This window comes from Heteronotia binoei, chromosome 17 (genome assembly GCF_032191835.1).
Source record: "Heteronotia binoei isolate CCM8104 ecotype False Entrance Well chromosome 17, APGP_CSIRO_Hbin_v1, whole genome shotgun sequence".
NCBI lineage: Eukaryota > Metazoa > Chordata > Lepidosauria > Squamata > Gekkonidae > Heteronotia > Heteronotia binoei.
In genome coordinates this window covers 40765968-40786239 of record NC_083239.1, presented here as the reverse complement: position 1 = coordinate 40786239, position 20272 = coordinate 40765968, and the positions used below count along the sequence as shown (strand labels likewise).

General features: G+C 45.2%; 2 protein-coding genes across 2 annotated transcripts in view; one reads left to right on the top strand and one right to left on the bottom strand.

The window, feature by feature from the left end:
- LOC132586072 (interferon-inducible GTPase 5-like) overlaps positions 1–20272 on the bottom strand; it is a 410404-nt gene that overhangs the window by 370575 nt on the left and 19557 nt on the right. The window lies entirely within an intron of this gene.
- LOC132586070 (interferon-inducible GTPase 5-like) lies at positions 6587–12683 on the top strand. Its single transcript, XM_060258012.1, has 2 exons — positions 6587–6888; positions 9912–12683. Exon 2 carries the CDS (start codon positions 9930–9932, stop codon positions 11139–11141), a length of 1212 nt encoding a protein of 403 aa, XP_060113995.1. The 5' UTR covers positions 6587–6888; positions 9912–9929; the 3' UTR covers positions 11142–12683.

The following is a 20272-nucleotide window of genomic DNA, read 5'->3' as shown; positions in this document are numbered from 1 at the left end:
GGTGGAGAAGGGAGGGAGATTGTAAACCCCTCTGACACTCTGAGTGAAAGGCAGGATATAAACCCAATCTTTTTTCCTTCTTCCTCTAGACCAGTAGAAGCTTGGTCCCTTGATCTCTTGACTGAAAGGTTAGCTTAGAGGGGCTGGTGATGCCTCATTATCCTGAGCATTGAAGATTCACCCCTCCCTTCGGTATTGGATATTCAACCCCTCCCCCCAGTAGGGTTGCCAATCCCCAGGTGGGGGCAGGGGATCACCTGGTTTGGAGGCCCTCCCCCCCACTTCAGGGTCATTAGAAAGTGGGGGGAGGGAGGGAAATATCTGCTGGGCACTCCATTATTCCTTATGGAGAACTGATCTGTGGGTATCTGAGGCTCTGGGGGGACTGATTTTTTTAGGTAGAGGCCCGAGATTCACAGTATAGCATCCAGTGCCTCTCCTCAAAACACCCTCCATGTTTCAAAAGGATTGAACCAGGAGGTGCAATTCTATGAAGAAGAATTGCAGTTTTATACCCCACCCTTCTCTCTGAATCAGAGTCTCAGAGCGGCTTACAATCTCCCTTATCTTCTTTCTTCACAACAGACACCCTGTGAGGTGGGTGGGGCTGAGAGGGCTCTCACAGCAGCTGCCCTTTCAAGGACAACTCTTGCAATAGCTATGGCTGACCCAAGGCCATTCCGGCAGGTGCATGTAGAAGAGTGGAGAATCAAACCAGGCTCTCCCAGATAAGAGCCCACACACTTAACCACTACACCAAACTGAGCCCCCAAAGAAGGTGTCCCTGTCCTCCAAGGGAGGGGAAAAGATTTAAAGTAGCATATTTGCTTTAAATGTGATGGCCTGAACTCTCTTTGGCGTTCAGATATGCTTGTCACAACCTTGCTCCTGACTCTACCCCTGATATCTCCTGGTTCCACCCCCAAAGTCCCCAAATATTTCTTAAATTTGACCTGGCAGCCCTACCCCCCCAGTATTGGACATTCACCCCCCCCCAACACACACACACACACCTGGGATTGAATATTTTGCTTTTGACCTTCTCCTGAAGCCTACTTGTGGGACAATGGATTTTTTACATAGGACATCACACATAGGCAGAAAGGGCTGGTGCCTTCCCCTCTGTGTAAGTCCCCTGTCTTGCCCTCAGTTGAAACACACCCAAGATGGTCACCAGTCTCCTCTTAGTTGTTTTAAAGGGCACCCCCTTGGAAGCCCAGGTGCAAAGAGGATTCTTGGGTAAGTTTCAGAGAGTGCATCTGGTCTGCTATGTCCAGAACCCATTCCAGCAAGGAGACAGGATGCATAGAGCATTTACAATCCGCCCCCACCCCTTGGTCCAAGGCATAATGATGTCATCGGGGCATGCAAGCTGGCGTGTGAAAATATTACTGAGGAGGGGGCAGGTAACATTTGTGGCAGGGTGTGAGCTTTTGTGAGACACTGCTAATTTCTTCAGATATCATTGTTTCACGCTTGGTTCTTTATTGATATGCTAAAACTTCCCCACCTTGGAATGTCAGGTTTTACTTTCTAATCTTCTGGCCAGTTTCTGCTTGCAGTTTCCTTCAAACTCCCCAGTCAGGTTCAAATTTCACTTTCTTAATCCACTCATGATCCTGGGAAAGGAGGTTCTCATGCCGAGCTGTGAAAGGACGGAAGGAAGGAAGGAAGGAAGGAAGGAAGGAAGGAAGGAAGGAAGGAAGGAAGGAAGGAAGGAAGGAAGGAAGGAAGGAAGGAAGGAAGGAAGGGGGCACCCTTTCCCATCCACTGCCAGGCTTGCTGCTTCTCAGAAGTTGGAGATCCTGAATGTGGCCAACTTGAGGTAGCCACCCCTAAAACTTTGAAGTGAAGAAGGGACTGCACCTTGCGTGCTAGCAGGGGGGTTTCCTTCCACCTCCCTCTCTCCCACCCAGAACTTTGCAGCCATCCCCCCTCCCGAGCCCATTCCACATGGCTTCCTCCGCCTCCCTCCTCTCCACTTGTTGCTTTTCCTGCTGCAGTGCACTGTGCCCTGCTCAGCTCTCCTGGCTCTAGCTGCCACTGATGACACTTCACCAACTCAGCCATGGCAAAAAAAATGAAAAAACCAGACTGCGTGTTGGAGGTCCCTGGGAGTCGAGGGATTCTGCCTGGAAGTCAGGGGGCAGTGCCCCCACATGTCCCCCCGTGGCTACAGGCCTGAATCAGAGCTACTTCTCAGTAATGAATAATATGCTCCTTGACAGGTGACCATTTTTATTCCTCAGAAGTGCACCAGAAAGGCTAAGCAGCGCAGAGAAAAAATGAAATTAAAGGTGAATGTCCAGAAGTAGCGTAGTCAGGTCTGTGTTGGAAAATACCTGGAGACTTTGGGGATGGATCCGGGAGAGGGCGGGGTTTGGGAAGGGGAGGAGCCTCAGCATAGTGCAGTGCCATAGAGTCCACCCTTCCAAGCAGCCATTTTCTCCAGAGTAGCTGATCTCTGCCAGCTGGAGGTCAGTTGTAAAAGTGGGAGGTCTTCAGACCCCACCTGGAGGCTGGCAACCCTATCCAGAACAGATCTTTTCCCTGAGCTTTCTTGAGATCCTTAAATGACTCTGCAGTAGCCAGTGGCTTAATCTTTTTTTTTTTAAACAGATTTCTATTAGATTTACATTTTGCAATAAAGAACCCTATAATCTATCACATCAAAGAATGCAGCCTTAGGGAGGATATAACTAACAAATTAAAAACCCCAAGAAAAAAAGAAAGTAATTCATAAAGTAGAGAAACAAGGAGCAGTCATACAATTATACTGAAGAGCATCCGGTGCCGATACATTCTATTGACTGATTCTACGTTAGGAATGTACAAAGAAGTGTCCCAATATTGTATTAAGAAATCCAGTCCATCAAACTCAACTGTATTCAGAAATCCAGTTAATCAAACTCAGCTATTGAGAGGCTCACACTTTTTTGTATTCAGACCAGAGGAAAGAAAGTGAGCCCAGAACATATTAGAAAGAGAGCAACTCATAATAAAAACGATTTTTTGGGAAAATATTATGTTCGGTGAGATCTTCCACTATTTGGAGCCAGTGGGCTACCTGTTGGAGACATAGGGATGCCAGCCTCCAGGTGGGACCTGAGGATCCTCTCATCTCCAGACTACAGGGATCAGTTCCCCTGCAGAAAGTGGATGCTTTGGAGGGTGGGCGCTACGGCATTGTACCCCACTGAGGTCCCTGCCCTCCCCAGGCTCCTTCCCCAAATTTCCAGGAGTTTCCAAACCCGGACCAGGCAACCCTACCCTGCTGCCACCCCCTGCCGATGGCCAGTGGGGAACTCTATGGAGACTCATCCATTAGGCAACACAATTTGCTTTCTATTGATCCTCTGCCTAGCATGCAGTCTTCTTTTCTTTTTTTGGCAAGGGTCTTGGTCCTCTGATCTCTTGCAATGTGAGGCATAAAATATATGTCAAAGCAGTCTAGTCTACAGTGTTATCCCTTGTGAAAAGAACCCTCCATAACAATGGCCCCATTACTTTTATAGAAATGCCCTCCTGTGCAATTCTATATTACACATTTCAGGGAAAGAGTCATTTTAGACATCAATGCTCATCACAACAGCTGCTAAACCTCTGCAAATCTGGGAAGGAGTTTGAGACCAGGAGAAATAAGCTTACCTTTTATGGCTAAGTGACACTTTCAGAAACTGGAGATCAGCGGTGACGGGTTTGTTTGGGTCAGGTGTCTTGTCTCCCCTGGTCTCTCAGAAATCCCTGCCTATATTTTCAGCATTACCTGATCCGACCCTGAAGTCCCAATCAGAAGAAAAGAGAAAAGTCTGTTTGAGTTTTCTCCAACCTACTGTTGTGGGGTGAGGAGATTTCCCATAAATAACAAATCAGATGACTTCTTGTATCACCTCCCAGATTTATCTCTCAGGACACACAGTTGCCATATTGACTGTTCCCTGTGCAAATATTTATTCCTGGCTGTGTGGAGTGGTCAAAACCTTGAGAGCAGAAACCCCATAGATGGTCACACCGTCTATGAAAAAGGCAAAACCTAAACTCTCTTATTGATTGACCAGGTTCACTGTAGTGAAGAAAAGGGGGAAGGGAAGGGATACCATACAGCCTGGAATTTAAGCAGTAAAGTTTTCACCTCCAGTTTCCTGCTAGAGGAGTTCAGTAAAGTTCTTCTCTGAAGAATATGGAGAAGACAAGGCGCCAGAACTCAAGAAGAGGGCCTAGAACTAGTATTAACCTGAACTTTGAAGTTGGTTGTTTGGGAACCATATTTTGCCTACCATATGGCCCACTGTCCAAAGCAGCCATTTTCTCCAGTAGGCTTCCCAATCCCCAGGTCCCAGCAGGGGATTCCCTGGTTTTACAGGCTTCCCCCCGTCCCCAGCCAGCTGGCCGGCGGGGGAAGCCCCGCCCCCACAGCCACCCTGTACCTCTAGATCTTGGGCAGGACCTGCAAACAGGTCCAGTTTTAAAATGTGTGTGTGCCTTTAAATTGGAGCAGGAAGTACTTCTTGGGGAAGGGTTAGCAACAGCAGACCTCCTGAGAGTGCAGCCCCTCTCTTTGTTTTGCTTTCCTTTCGGACAAGTGAGTGTGTGTGTAAAAGAGCAGCGTAGCCCCTGTACTTTCCAGACCTGGTTGTGGAGGCACCAGAGACTCCTGCTTTGTTCTGCTGCTTCAGACCAACACAGCTTGCACCAGAGACAGTTAAGCGTGTGTGTGAGTGAGAGAGAGAAAGCGGGGGGAGGGGAGGGAACCCTATTATTCCCTATGGAGACTTATTCTCCTAGGAAATAATGGAGAATTGATCCACGGGTATCTGGGGTTCTGGGGGGGCTGTTTTTTGAGGTTGAGGCACCAGATTTGCAGCATAGCATCCAGTACCTCTCTGCAAAATACCCCCCAAGTTTCAAAAGGATTGGACCAGGGGGTCCAATTCTATGAGCCCCAAAAGAAGGTGCTCCTATCCTTCATTATTTCCTATGGAGGGAAGGGATTTAAAAGATGTGCAGTCCTTTTAAATGTGATGGCCAGAACTCCCTTGAAGTTCAATTATGCTTGTCACACCCTTGCTCCTGGCTCCGCCCCCAATGTCTCTTGGCTCCACCCCCAAAGACTCCTGGCTCCACCCCAAAGTCCCCAGATATTTCTTGAATTGGACTTGGCAACCCTATTCTCCAGAAGAAGTCCAATCACTGAAAGTTAGTTTAATGTAGTGATTAAGTCCACAGACTCTCATCTGGGAGGACTGGATTTGATTCCCCACTCCTCCACATGCACCTGCTGAGTGACCTTGGGTCAGTCATAGTTCTTGAAAGAGGGGCAGTTACTTGAAACAGCTCTCTCAGCCCCACTTACCTCACAGGGTGTATGTTGTAGGGAGGGGAAGGGAAAGGAGATGTAAGCTAGTGTGACCCCAAGTGAAGGGTGGGGTATAAATCCAATCTCTTCTCTTTTTCTATTTTGCTTTAAGAAAACAATAAATAAATGATCTCTGTGGTCTGGAGAGATCAGTCATAATTTCGAGAGATCTCCAGCCCCAACCTGGAGCATATTAACCCAAATGATAGACAGTCTTCTCCAGGGCTTTTTCTATAGCAGGAACTCCTTTGCATATTAGGCCGCACCCTCCAGATGTAGCCAATCCTCCTGGAGCTTACAGTAGGCCCTGTACTAAGAACCCAGTAAGCTCATGGAGGATTGGCTACATCAGAGGTGTGTGGCCTAATATGCAATGGAGTTCCTGCTACAAGGCCCTGGTCTTCTCCTAGCATATGAAGTAAAAGTTCTTCTTTAGAAACTATTCTCTGGACGTCCCACAAGGGGTGACAACGGAGAAGGCTGCCAGGGGACACCTTCATTGCTCCCCCCCTTCTTTTGTGCATCTCTCGCCCCCACACACTGTGTGTTCTTGACAAGTCTCTATTCATTTTCTGCTCCCCTCCTCCTGATTCCTCTCCACCTTCAACTGCTAGCTGAGCTACCCTTATTTCCTCAGCAAGTGAGTCTTTTGGCACCTCATGGGACCCATTTTCAATATGCCCCACATAATTTTCGTTCTATTGGCACTACCCTAGATCTCCCTACTCCCTACTCCCTCATCTCTCCATTCTTCATGTTTCTGGCTTTATCATATTGGTCAGGCAGTCAGGCCTACTATAAATATTTCTCAAGTCCAGGTAGATGGCTGTATTTGTCTGAAGCAATAGAACCAAGTGGAAGTCTAGTGGCAGCTTTAAGACCAACAAAGTTTTATTCACAATGTAAGCTTTTATGGGCTTAAAGCACACTTCATCAGACATTGTTTAATTGTCTTTTATGTATTTTATTAATTTATTGTCGCATTTTATTGGTTTTATTAAGCTGTAACCCACCCTGAGACCATTGGGAACGGGTGGAATATAAATCCACCAAATAAATAAATAACAAGTCCTTCTCAAGTCCTGAGAGTTATGTCCAAGTTTTGAAACAGCTTCCTGAAGCAATGTACTAATTTTTTTATTATTGTGAATGGAAGCCAGAGATGAGGGTGCTTAGTGAGTGGAATTTGACCCTGTTTCTTTTAAATTGCCCCGTTTCTTGAGAACCTGTTTCTTCCTTTAGATCCTTATCCACAGCTATAACATTGGGAGCAGAAGGCAACTGTGGAAGATAAGCATGTTGGCTGATAAAAACCTCATGCAGTTTATGAGAAATCACACCAATATGTTGTTGGGTTGAGTGTAACTTCCTGATTCTCCAGCTTGCTTTCTTTTTCGCTGCTGCCTCTTATAAAGGAACGCAGAAAAAAGACAAGAGGAAGTTTTGGAGAGCTGGGGAGAAGAGGATGCTGAACCAAAGAACTGGCAGCCATTGATTCTCCAGCTTTTTCAAACAGCCCTTGATGATCAAAGGTAAACAGATGTCTTCAGATCTTAAACTTCTTCTCAGGTTTCACAGTGTGGCAGCAACTGCCATATCTGCCATTATTTTATATTTTAAAAAGCAGAGCTTTGGGTTTCTCCCACAATATTTTCATGAGAATTCTTTCTTTTGTTTGGGGGAAAAATGGAAATTTGAGAGAAAATTTAAATATGTACAATGCTATTTTCCTACCATACTAAAACTCCTTTCAATAATTTAACAACAGATAATGCATCCTTTATAGATTAGTGTATAACATTGCCCTGTTTGGCATAGTTTATAGCAGGGGTGTCAAACATGCAGTTTGGGGGCCGAATCAGGCCCCCGGAGGGCTCCTATCAGGCCCTCGAGCAACTGGAACTACAAAGCAAAACCTCTATTTTCTCCATTGGCTGAGGCTCCTCTCTTGGGGAGGAAGGGGGGAGGAATCGCTTGCTTTGCCAGGCTCTCTCAATAGCACAGCAGAGCTACTGAGCCAAACCTCTCTTCCTTCTACTGACTGAAGCTTCCCACCCACCCTAGTCCCTGGGGAAGGAAGGAAAGAGCCAGAACTTCCTTTACCCAGTTCCCTGGATCTCATGGGAGAAATACAAAGAAAACACCTTTAAGTCCAATGAATGCTAACATTGTAAGCATGTTTTAAGTTTAAAAAAATATTTGTGATTGTGTTTATAAAATGTATATCTCTGCTATCTAATCTTAAATAGGTACACACATGGCTCGGCCCAACATGGCCCCTCAAGGCCTCATTTATGTCAAATCCGGCCCTCATGACAAATGAGTTTGACACCCCTGGCTTATAGAATTTAGCAGTATAAATATGCTCATATTTCATTGGTCAAATTGCAAATGCATGCAGTACTTGAGAAAGACTGGAGAACTGTTGTACTTTTTGCCATCGGAGAGCTTTTGAGGAAATAAAAGTTGAAGGTAGAAAACAAGTAGCGCAGTAAATAAAAGAAAATATATTGTTTGGACAAAAACGTTGCCATGGAGTCACATCTAGGGGTGCATTTGGCATTTCCATGATGAATCAATACCAAAACCATGCTTTTTCAGCATGATTCAGGCAGTAGTTAAGCCAAATTTTATTCTCTGATCTAATTCCATTTACTGATAATACAATCCCAAATTAATTCGGGAATCCTGAATTTTTCGACTCCATTATACCCTAGGGGCCGTTATACTCAATGGCAAATCTCCTAGTGGGCTGTGGGAGAGGGGGTTGAGGTAGAGGCACCAAATTTGCAGTGTAACTGCTGGAGGCTCTAGCCAAAAGAATCCATAAGTTTCAAAATGATTGGAACACAGGGTGCATTTGCCACAATGGCACTGGGTTCTGCTCCTGGGCACCAGTAGGTTTGCATTGGGTTCTGCTGCGGGTTCTGCCCTTTTCTTGCAGAAGTGCACCCTCCCCCCCCCCACTTCAGAGTTATCAAATCTGACCTTGGTCCTGCTGCATTTTTGTACTGCCACAGTGGCACTGGTTCTGCTGCTGGCCTTGCAAGCATGCTTCCTCTCCACACCTCACTTTCTACTCCAGAGACTCTCTGGGAGAATCTGCTGGGCTTGTATGCCTGCCTGTTTTTTTTTCCCCCATTAGAAACAATGGAGGACGGTGTGCCCTCTTTGGGTGCCCATAGAATTGGACTCCCTGGTGCAATCTTTTTGAAACTTGGGGGTTGTTTTAGGCAGAGACTCCAGCAGCTACACTGCAAATCTGGTGCCTTTAACTCAATTTTCCCCCTGCCTGGTGAATATAAACTAGGAGATTTGCCATTGAGTATAATGGCCCCATAGGGTATTAATGAAGTTGAAAAAATTGGGATTCCTGAATTTTACCAACATTCCAATACAATACTGATACTGGAATTCAGGTTTTCAAGGCAATTCCAAATTTTAAGGGTCCAAAACCCCAAATCCCCCCCCCCAAAAAAAACCAACCCATTTTTTTTCTTGCATATCACATCAGGTAGCACTACCAACATCTTTGGATTCTAAGCTAAACTTTGTAACACCGAAAATAGTGCACTCTATGATAATGTAATATCAAGAGACACATTCTAGCATATTAATTGTGGCCAGAATCAACGGCAATCGTTAAACGATCCTAAAAAGTTTGTATTTATTTACAATATAAGGTTTTTCTTCAATGAACCCTCAGACGTTCCCATGCCATCCACAAGGACTGAATAAATAGCTTTGCCAAACAAGGCTTTTCTTATCCAAAAAGAGAAGTCCCCCCCCCCTCCACTCCAGTGCTCCTGAAAATTTCCCAGGTCTTCCATCAGAAAAATGAAAAAAACTCGGATGTTTTCATGATATGTATTTTGAGTGCAACAAACTCTGCCTTAAGAAGCATTTCACTTGTTCTAAATAAATAACTATTTCAAAGGAAAGTGTCCCTCCACCCGCCACGCTCACCCATTTCCCAATTTTTCTATTTACATTTTTTTCCAGAAATAAGGGGGGAAACACTATGGGTATTATTATGAATGCTCCCTGCCCCCCACCCCAAGACTTTTGCATCTGTAGGTGTGACTACTAGAATGGGATTTTGATTGTGCGGCACTATTGGCACAGATCACTAAATCATGTGAAGTGCTTGTTAAGACTGCTGATGTGGTGTAGACGTTGGCATGTCAGACTAAGATCTGGGAAACCCGGGTTTGAATCCTGCCATGGGAACTGAATGGGTGACTTTGGCCTATTTGCTCTCTCACAGGAGTATTGTGAGGATACAACGCATGAGAGGAGAAAGATTTAAGCCACATTGTGTCTCCACCAGGGATAAGGGTAGGGTATAAATGAAGTAAATAAACAAACCCTTCCATATGTTTCCCCATTACAAATACCTGATGTGGGTATTGTTGTCTTTTTATGTCTTTTTATGTTGTCTTCAATGGATCATGTCCCCCCCCCCAGCTAAATCCAGACTGTCAAAAGAAAGAGTTCTTAGAAGGTTACTTGGCACTGAGTTAACCATCACCCTTTCTTTTCTTTCTCCGATCAGCAACTAAGGAGAAACACCATGGGTTCTGGTGCCTCAACAGAAGATGTAGGCAAGCAAGTGGAAGAGCTGAAGGCAGCTTTGGAGGCAGAGAATAATGATGTCTCCAGACTGATAGACCGAACTGCTCGGGACTTGAATTCATTAACAAATGCCAGGCTTGATATTGCTGTCACAGGGGCAACAGGTGCTGGTAAATCATCGCTTGTTAACGCCCTACGAGGAATGACAGACAATGATGAAGGTGCAGCTGAGACTGGGGTAATACAAACAACCATGAAACCAAAGGGATATCCACATCCCACATTCCCAAATGTAACTGTATGGGATCTTCCAGGAATTGGGACAAATGAATTTAGTTCAAAGGAATCTGCAAAGGAATACTTGCAGAGTGTAGATTTTACAAAGTATGACTTTTTCATCATCGCTGCTTCTGTTCGCTTCACACTGAATGATGTTATGCTTGCCCAAGAAATTCATAAAATGAATAAGAAATTTTACTACGTGCGCACTAAACTGGACACCGATATAGAGCCTGAAAGAAAGAAGGCAGAAGGAAGGAATGAAACCTTCAATGAGGAAGAAACCCTTGCAACATTAAGGAAACATTTGTATGATAATTTGGTAAAGGCAGGGGAATCTCACCCAAGAGTTTTTCTTGTCTCCAGTCATTATTGGGATAGGTTTGAGTTCCAGTTTCTGCTAGAGGTCATTGGAAATGAACTGGATGAAATCAAGAGATATGCATTAATCACAGCGTTGTCAAATTTCTCAGGAAAAGTCCTGAAAAAGAAGAAGGCTTCTATGGAGGCCCTTGTAGAGAAAGTAGCCCTTGTGTCTTCTGTTAATGGAGCTGTCCAGGTCCCAGGTCTCTTCCTTGTTTGCAATATTCCCTTCTTGGAGAAAACAATGAGAAATTTCAGCATGGCCTTTGGCTTGGATGAAGATTCCCTCCATCGACTTGCTAAACAAAGTGGCAAACCTGTTCCTGCACTGAGTTCAGCTATCAAGAAGACCAAAATAGCCAGCCAAATCAACAGTGAAGTTGTTGAGACCCTATTGAAGAGGGCGTGCGATAGTGTAGAAAGAGCATTTATGGATTTTCTACCCCCGTTGCGCTCTCTGTTTGGTGGAGGTAATTCTTCTGTAGCTCTCTCCCGCATGCTGCACAGCTTTCTGGATGATGCTGAGGAAGATGCTGTGAAAGTTTTGGCAAAAGCTTTTGAGAAGTAAGAGCCCAGCCCTGGTAAAGTTCCTTTCTGGTGAATGTTTGCACACTGCCTATGAATTGTATGGACAAAGTAAAGAAACGGAACTCAAGAACTGGGCCTTGGGTTCATACCCATGTTAGACTTCCTACTTGTTTCTGCTGGAAGCACATTCTGCCCGGGGGGGGGGGGGGAATCTGATAAATAATGAGGATGAGGATTCTGAAAATCCAAACTACTCACCCCAACAGAGGAACTAAAGCACCAATCTACAAACCCTGAAAGGAACCTAAAAGCCAGGAAAGAAAGGAAACTGTCCCTAAACTTGGAAGTCCCTCACCTACACACTTCCCCTAAAATTTGCAGTCGACTGTATAATTGAGTAGCACCAGGGCAAATAAGGACAACCCAGGTTTTTTCTGAGTTGACTCACAGTCTTGCATTTATCTCAGGTTATCGTTCATATACTTCAGGACAACTGAGAGGCAAAACTTGAGTAACCTCAATTAAATGTGGAAATGCAAATGAGAAAAAAATAGGGTGAACTTGAGTGTAGTGTAGAATGTCAGTTCAGGGACAGGGTTGAACCAGGATTAAAGGAGAAGGGGAAGGAGAAGAAGCGCAGGAGGAAGAAATTGGATTTATACCTCGCCCTTCACTCAGAGTCTCATAGTGGTTTACAATCTCCTTCCCGACCCCTCCTCACAACAGACACCCTGTGGTGTAGGTCAAGCCGAGATAGCTCTGAGAGAATTACTCTTGACAGAACAGCTCTTTCAAGAACTGTGACTGACCCAAGGTCGCCCAGCAGGTGCATGGGGAATCAAACCCAGTTCTCCCAGATTACAGTCTGTGCACTTCACCACTGTACCAAACTGGCCAGTGCAGAAGGGCCTGAGAACTGTGAACATCCTGTGTTGATATCCCTTATTTCGTTGCAAATCAAAGACATTTTAGAGGCACAGTTCAAAACATTGTGTGTTGCTTCCAGGGAAGAGCTGGAAGCATGAACATCAATATGAGTTGGTGGCTGAGAACTCAATTAGAACCTAGAAATGTTAAAGACAAAACAACAGGCTTTAGTGCTGAACAGTATGCATTTGATAAAATATTTCTGGGGCCTCAGAAGAAACTAATTGCGAAGTTATATTTATATTTACTGCAGATGAAAATGCAAGATGAGACCATAAAAGAATGTATGATACAATGGGCCAAGAACATAGGTCATAATATTACTTTAGATGAGTGGAAGACATTATGGAAATTTAACATTTTCTGATTAAGACTAATTGATGTGAAATGCAATATTTACTAGTGTATATATATTGAGTATATGAACCAATTTAGATAAGTTTAAGTGAGAACTTACATTTATATAATAATAATCATTGAGATTTTATTTTGAATATATGGAAATATCTTATGGCCTTTTATGGTGAATGATCAACTGACGTGCTGAATGTACTACTTTTTTGTTTGTCTACTTATTGTTTCTTTTCTGTATCCATCTCCCCCCTTGTTCTTGTCCTTATGAAAATTTAATAAAACTTTTAAACTGGTTAATATAGCAGAGTCTCCCAGTCATCTAAGTGTGATACTGAGTGCAAAAGGTAAAAACTTACATCTATTTAATTAGATCCAGTTCACCTTCAGTCACCTGAAGTCAAAAGAAAAGGAAGAAAACTAATCTAAAGAATACTTTCTCTGTCACAAATGGCCAGCAGATCGGGCACCATGTGTGGGAGTGGACAATGTATCAACAGTTTCTTTTAATTGCCTGTTTCTTGAAAACCTGTTTCTTCTTTAAGAACTTAAGAGAAGCCATGTTGGATCAGACCAATGGCCCATCCAGTCCAACACTCTGTAGCATACAGTGGCCAAATATACACACACACTGTGGCTAATAGCCACTGATGGACCTCTGCTCCATATTTTTATCCAATCCCCTCTTGAAGCTGGCTATGTTTGTAGTCGCCACCACCTCCTGCGGCAGTGAATTCCACATGTTAATCACCCTTTGGGTGAGAAGGACTTCCTTTTATCCATTTTAACCCGACTGCTCAGCAATTTCATTGAATGTCGACGAGTTCTTGCATTGTGAGAAAGGCAGAAAAGGGCTTCTTTCTCTGCTTTCTCCATCCCATGCTTTCAAATCTTTATCTACAGCAATAGCGTTGGGAGTAGAAGGCAGCTGTGGAAGATAAGCACGGCAGCCAACAAAAACTCAAACAGTTTATGGGAAATCACACCCATGTGTAACTTTCTGAACCTCCAACTTGCTTTCCTTTTCGCTACAACCTCTTCTATAGGAGTGCAGAAAAAAAGAGGAGAGGGAGTTTGGGGCAGATGGGGAAGAAAAGGTGCTGAACCAAAGAGCAGATGGCCACTGATTCTTCAGCTTTTTGGAACAGCCCTTGGTGATCAAAGGTAAGCAAACAGATCCAAGTGGGCAGCCGTGTTGGTCTGAAGCAGATGAACAAAGCAGAAGTCAAGTTTCGCCTTTTAAGACCAACCAAGTTTTATTCAGAACCAGGCCTGTAGCCACAGGGGGGCCTGTGGGGGCACTGCCCCCTGACTTCCAGTCAGGGCCCCCCAACTCCCAGGGGGCCCTCCAGGGTGCAGCCTGCTTTTTATTTTTGCTATGGCTGAGCCAGCAAAGCGCCATCAGCGGCAGCCAGTACCAGGAGAGCTGATCAGGGCACGGTGCACTGCAGCAGCCAAAGCAGCAGGTGGAGAGGAGGAAGGTCGAGGAGCGGGAGGCAGAGGAAGCCACGTGGAATGGGCCAGGGCAGGAGGGGGACAGATGGAGCTGCTGGCTGCAAAGCGCTGGGGTGCGGGATAGGGAGGTGGAAGGAAAACCCCCTGCTTGCATGCAAGATGCACTCCCTTCTTGAGCCCAAAGTTTTAGGTTTTTCTGCCTTGACTTGGCCACTTTCAGAGCCTCCAGCTTTTGCCCCTACCCCAGAAAGCTTCTGAGAAGCGGCAAGCCCTGCAGTGGATGGGAAAGGGTACCCCCGGACTTTTTAAAAAGCCCCCCCCCCAACCTTTAAAATTCTGGCTACGGCCCTGTTCAGAACATAACCTTTTGTGTGCTCTCTAAGCACACTTCATCAGGTGAGGGGATCAGGTATTGCGGGCTGAAATACAAGCAGTTTGTTGATTAAGAGTGCAGACTGATCACATGGTGAAACAGTGTGGCTTGGCCATTTGGTCTGGATAGCCATAAAAGGTAATAAAGTCCCCCTTCCAATTGGTGTTCCTGTAAACCTAGGTGAATCACAAAAGGACATGCATTTCCTAGTTGTAGTTCACGAAAGCTTACGTTCTGAATAAAACTTGGTTGGTCTTAAAGATGCACTTGACTCCTGCTTTGTTCAAAGGTAAGCAAAGTTCTTCAGATCTTAAAACTTTGTCTCAGTGTAGCAGCAGCTGCTGTATCTGTTTATTTATACCTTTGGCAAGGAGTGTTACTACTTTGCTGCTGGTGTATCAAAGAAGTAAGCTGTTGGACGAGAGATGTGCTCTGGAGGAATAATTCCTTTTTATTATTTTATTTTTTTATTTTTAAAAGAAGAATAATTCTTCAGCATCCGCAACAGCGAGGCAATTTCTTCTCCCACCCTCCCTGCAGGGCAGCACTACTCACACTTCAAATGTTAAATAATTACAGCATCATTTATAACTTCCCATATACCATTGCACTGTTCGTCATAGCTTATAGAATTTGTCAGCATAGATATGTTCACATTTTATTTGAAAAACCACAAATGCGTGCAGTGCTTGAGAAAGACTGGGACCCTGCTGTACCTTGAGCTACCTTAGCACATGTATCTTTAATTTTTGCCATCTGAGAGGTTTTGAGGAAATAAAAGTTGAAGGTAGAAAACAAATACTGTGGTAAACGAAAATAAAGTATATTGTTTGGACAGAAACTCTGCCATGGAGATACATCAGGCAGGAGTAGAGTATCAGCATCTTTGGATTCTAAGCTGAACTGAAAATAGTGCACTCTTTACTAATGTAATATCATGTAATATTAGGGGGAGGCATTTGTGAGTTTCCTGCATTGTGCAGGGGGTTGGACTAGATGACCCTGGAGGTGCCTTCCAACTCTATGATTCTATGAGACACATTCTAGCCTATTCATTGTGACCAGAATTATTTTTTAAAAATATATATATATATTTTAAAAAAAACGTTTAAAAGGTTGTGTACATATACAATATACATATACAATATTAGACTCTTTCCACTCTTTCCACTATCCATAAGGACTGAATAAAAAGCTTCGTAAGACAAGGTTTTTCTTATTCAAAAAGAGAAGTTTTTTTAGGGCTTCTCAAAATTTCCCAGTTGTTCTATCAGAAAAATGGGGGGAGGGAAATCAGATGTTTTCATGTTACATATTTTGGGTGCAAAAAACATTGCCTTTAGAAGCATTTTGCTCATTCTAACAAAAATAACTATTTCAAAGGAATGTGGGTTTTTTTTCTCCCCTGTACTTCACCCATTTCACAATTTTTTCATTAAACGTCTAAGGATAAAAATGGAGGGGGGGGCGCATCATGGGTTTTTTTAAATGAAAGTTTCCTTTCCCCTCTGGGATTTTAGATCTGTAGATGTGACTACTAGGATGTGATTATGATTGTATGACACTACAGTCACAGACCAATAACTGTTGTGATGTGTTTTTAAAGAGAATTAGGGTTGCAAAGTCCAATTCAAGAAATATCTGGGGACTTTGGGGGTGGAGCCAGGAGACATTAGGGGTGGAGCCAAGATCAAGGCTGTGACAAGCATAATTGAACTCCAAAGGAAGTTCTGGCCATCACATTTAAAGGGACGGCACACCTTTTCAATTCCTTCCTTCCATAGGAAATAATGAAAGATAGGGGCACCTTCTTTTGGGGCTCATAGAATTGGACCCCCTGGTCCAATCCTTTTGAAACTTGGGGGGTATTTTGGAGAGAGGCACTAGATGCTATGCTGAAAATTTGGTGCCTCTACCCCAAAAAATATCTCCCCCAGAGTCCCAGATACCTGCAGATCAATTCTCCATGATTTTCTATGGGAATAAATCTCCATAGGGAATAACAGAGTTCCCAGAAGACATTTCCCTCCCCTCCTCCCGCTTTCTGACGACCCTGAAGCCGGGGAGGGCCTCCAAACCGGGGGATCCCCTGCCCTCACCAGGGGATTGGCAACCCTAAAGAGAATTGACATGGTGTAGCTCTTGCTGTGTCAGACTAAGAACTATGAGATTCAGGTTTGAATCCTGCTCTTCCATAGAAACTGAATGGGTGACCTTGGCTGGGTACAGACACCCAATCTGGGCCAACACAGGCACCACCCACATACATATTTAAAAGGTGTGTTTACGTGCACCCCGTGGCGCAGAGTGTTAAAGCTGCAGTACTGCAATCCTAAGCTCTGCTCACGACCTGAGTTTGAGCCCCGGCAGGAGCTGGGTTTTCAGGTAGCTGGCTCAAGGTTGACTCAGCCTTCCATCCTTCTGAGGTTGGTGAAATGGGGACCCAGCTTGTTGGGGGAAAGCGTAGATGACTGGGGAAGGCAATGGCAAACCACACCGTAAAAAATCTGCCGTGAAAATGTTGTGAGAGTAATGTCATCCTAGAGTCAGAAATGACTGGTGCTTGCACAGGGAACCTTTCCTTTTTTGCTGACATGCACACATCTGTGGCCCGCCACACACACATCCCTACCTTATCCTTCGATGCATCTGTGATGCTCCAAAAAGCCACCAGGCACTAACCGGTGGAAAATCACTTCCCTGTTACCTTTCCCAGGCATCTGAGCAGCCAAGGCATAGCATAAAAGCGCTTCCCAAGCATTTGTGGTGTGACCGCTCCTCTTGAATGTGTGCAGCCCATCCCTCTTCCAGCAACCAGGCATGCACTGTCTAAGTGCCTTGGAGCACCTCAAACTATGTTGGCTTTTTCCTGACTGGGAGGCTGCCTCCACCAGATGCCCATCTGTACCCATCCCTGGTCTCTCAGCCTAACCATCTTACTGGGGGTTTGTGAGGATACAAGATAGGAGAGGAGAAAGATTTAAGCCGCTTTGTGTCTCCACTGGGGAGAAGGGTAGGGTATAAATGAAGGAAATAAATAAACAAACCCCTCCATATATTTCCCTATTACAAATACTTAATATGGGTTTTGTTGTCTTCTTACGAAGGAATGTCTTCAGTGGATCATTTCCCCCCATACGGCTAAATCCAGGCTAACAAAAGAAAGAGCTGCTAGAACAGTGGTCCCCAACCTTTTTGACACCAGGGACCGGCTGGCCCGCCCACCATGGTCCCAAGACCGGCAAGGTGGGGGAACTGAATTTGGCTTCCCTGCCCCTGTGCCGCACAGCCTCCCCACCCCACCCCCGTGCGCCTCCTGCCTCCGTTTTTAGGATGTTAAGCCGGGGAAAGTGCCTTCCAGGCTCATTAAAAGCTCACTCACACATGCACACACAGAGCAATCAGCTGAACCGTGGGGGAAACCACGGCAGTGAGCAATCTGCTGAAGAAGCGGCGCTGCCCTTGCCTCTGCAGGCAAGGGTACTGCCGCTTCTTCAGCGGTCACTTGTCGCTGCTGCCACGGTGTGTGTGTGAGCTTGTAAAGAGCCTGAAAGGTGCTTTCCCCAGCTTAACATCATAAAAACGGAGAAAGGGGGAGGTGGGGAGGCTGTGGGGTGCCACGGGGGGGGGGGCAACGAGGCTGGTGGCCCGGTTGCTGACGGGTCATGGACCAGTACCAGTCTGGTGCCCAGGGGTTGGGGACCCCTGTGCTTGAAGGTTACTTGGCACTGAGTTAACCATCTCCCTTTCTTTTCTTTCTCTGATCAGCAACAAAGGAGAAACATCATGGGTTCGGGTGCCTCAACAGAAGATGTAAGCAAGCAAGTGGAAGAGCTGAAGGCAGCTTTGGAGGCAGAGAATAATGATGTCTCCAGACTGATAGATCAAACTGCTCAGGACTTAGGTTCATTAACAAATGCCAGACTTGACATTGCCATCACAGGGGAGATGGGTTCTGGTAAATCATCATTTGTGAACGCCCTGAGAGGAATGACAGATTATGAAGAAGGTGCAGCTGAGACTGGGGTAACACAAACAACCATGGAACCAACACAATATGCATATCCCGGATTCCCAAATGTTACAATATGGGATCTTCCAGGAAGCGGGAATTTAAAGTACAGGAATACTTAGAGAGGGTAAATTTTATGAAGTATGATTTTTTCATCATCGTTGCCTCTGCTTGCTTCAAAGCAAACAATATTCTGTTGGCCCAAGAAATTAAAAAAATGAATAAGAAATTTTACTATGTGCTCAGTAAACTGGATATTCAAATGCGGTCTGAAAGACGAACGGCGAAAATACGGAAGGAAAACTTCACTGAGGGAAAAACCCTTGAGAAGATAAGGGAACATTGCAGGGATTATTTGGCAAATGCAGGAGAATCTCATCACAAAGTTTTTCTTCTCTCCAGTCATTACAGGATGAAGTTTGATTTCCAGGTTCTCCTAAAGGTCTTGAAAAATGACCTGGATGAAATCAAGAGATATACATTGGTCACAGCATTCTCAAATGACTCAAAAGAAATCCTGAAAAAGAAGAAGGCTTATATGGAGGTCCTTCTATGGAAAGTAGCCCTTGTGTCTTCTGATACTCGGGACACTCCATTCCCTGATCTCTTCGTTGTTTGCAATATTCCCTTCTTGGAGAATATGATGAGACATTTCAGTACAGTCTTTGGCTTGGATGAAAATTCCCTCCGTCGACTTGCAAAACAAGTTGACAAACCTGTTCCTGTGTTGAGTTCAGCTATCAAGAAGACCAGAATAGCCAGCCAGATCAACTGTGAATTTATAGAGGTCCGAATGAAGAGGGAGTGCAAGAATATAGATAGAGCATTTATGGATTTTCTACCACTGTTGCGCTTTTGGTTTGGTGGAGGTAATTCTCCTGTGGCTGTCTCCCGCATGCTGGACAGGTTTCTGGATGATGCTGAGGAAGATGCTGTGAACGTTTTGGCAGAAGCTTTGGCGAAGTAAGAGCCCACCCCTGGTAAAGTTCCCCTCTGGCGAATGTATGCACACTGCATGGACCAAGACAAAGAACAGAACTCAAGAACTTGGCCTAGGGTTCATACCCATGTGGAGGAGATACCTGCTCACGCCCAGGGCTGGTGGGTGGGAGTCAGTAAGGTAGGCGGCCGTCTGGGGTGCCATCTTGCCGCAGGGGCTAGGGGAGAGCTCCCCCTTCCCACCCCCACTTACGCCGACCCCTTCAGAGGAAGCCGGGAAGAGGCCGCCTCCTTCTTTCTTCGTAAGAAAGGAGGCAGCCTCTTCCAGGCTCCCTCTGAAGTGGGACCTGGGAGAGGGCTGGGCAAGAGACGGGCTAAGCCATGAACAGGCTTAGACAATCTGGGCAAGAGACGGGCTAAGCCATGAACTGGCCTTAGAGCCAGTTTGGTGTAGTGGTTAAGTGTGCGGACTCTTATCTGGGAGAGCCGGGTTCGATTCCCCACTCCTCCACTTGCACCTGCTAGCATGGCTTTGGGTCAGCCATAGCTCTGGCAGAGGTTGTCCTTGAAAGGGCAGCTGCTGTGAGAGCCCTCTCCAGCCCCACTCACCTCACAGGGTGTCTGTTGTGGGGGAGGGAGATAAAGGAGATTGTGAGCCGCTCTGAGACTCTTTGGAGTGGAGGGCCGGATATAAATCCAATATCTTCTTCTTCTTCCAATCATTTTACAACTGTCAGGGGGTTCATTCCTCCAAAGTTTTCTAACTTATGTGAATCTGTACCTTCTTGCATATACCACACAAGCAACACTTCCCCAACACATCCCTCCCTGTCCTGCCTTGTAGAGTTTCTCCTGGAATCACAACTCATTTCCAGACTACAGAGATCAGTTCTCCAGAGAAAATGGCAGTATTTAAAGGTGAGCTCTACGGGGCTATAGCCAGCAAAGATCTCTTCCCTCCTACCCTCCACAGGATTCACTGCCTAAAATGTCAGGAATGTCTCAATCTGGAATTGACAACACTAGCACTGGGGAAGAGGAGGGACTGGAGAGGTTGGTCTTCATTTTTTTGGAAATAGAGAAAGGAGTTTACGGTTTACAGACTGAGGAACAG

Excerpts from the sequence above, each read along its gene's own strand:
- LOC132586070 (XM_060258012.1), top strand. The coding sequence starts at position 9,930 with ATGGGTTCTGGTGCCTCAACAGAAGATGTAGGCAAGCAAGTGGAAGAG.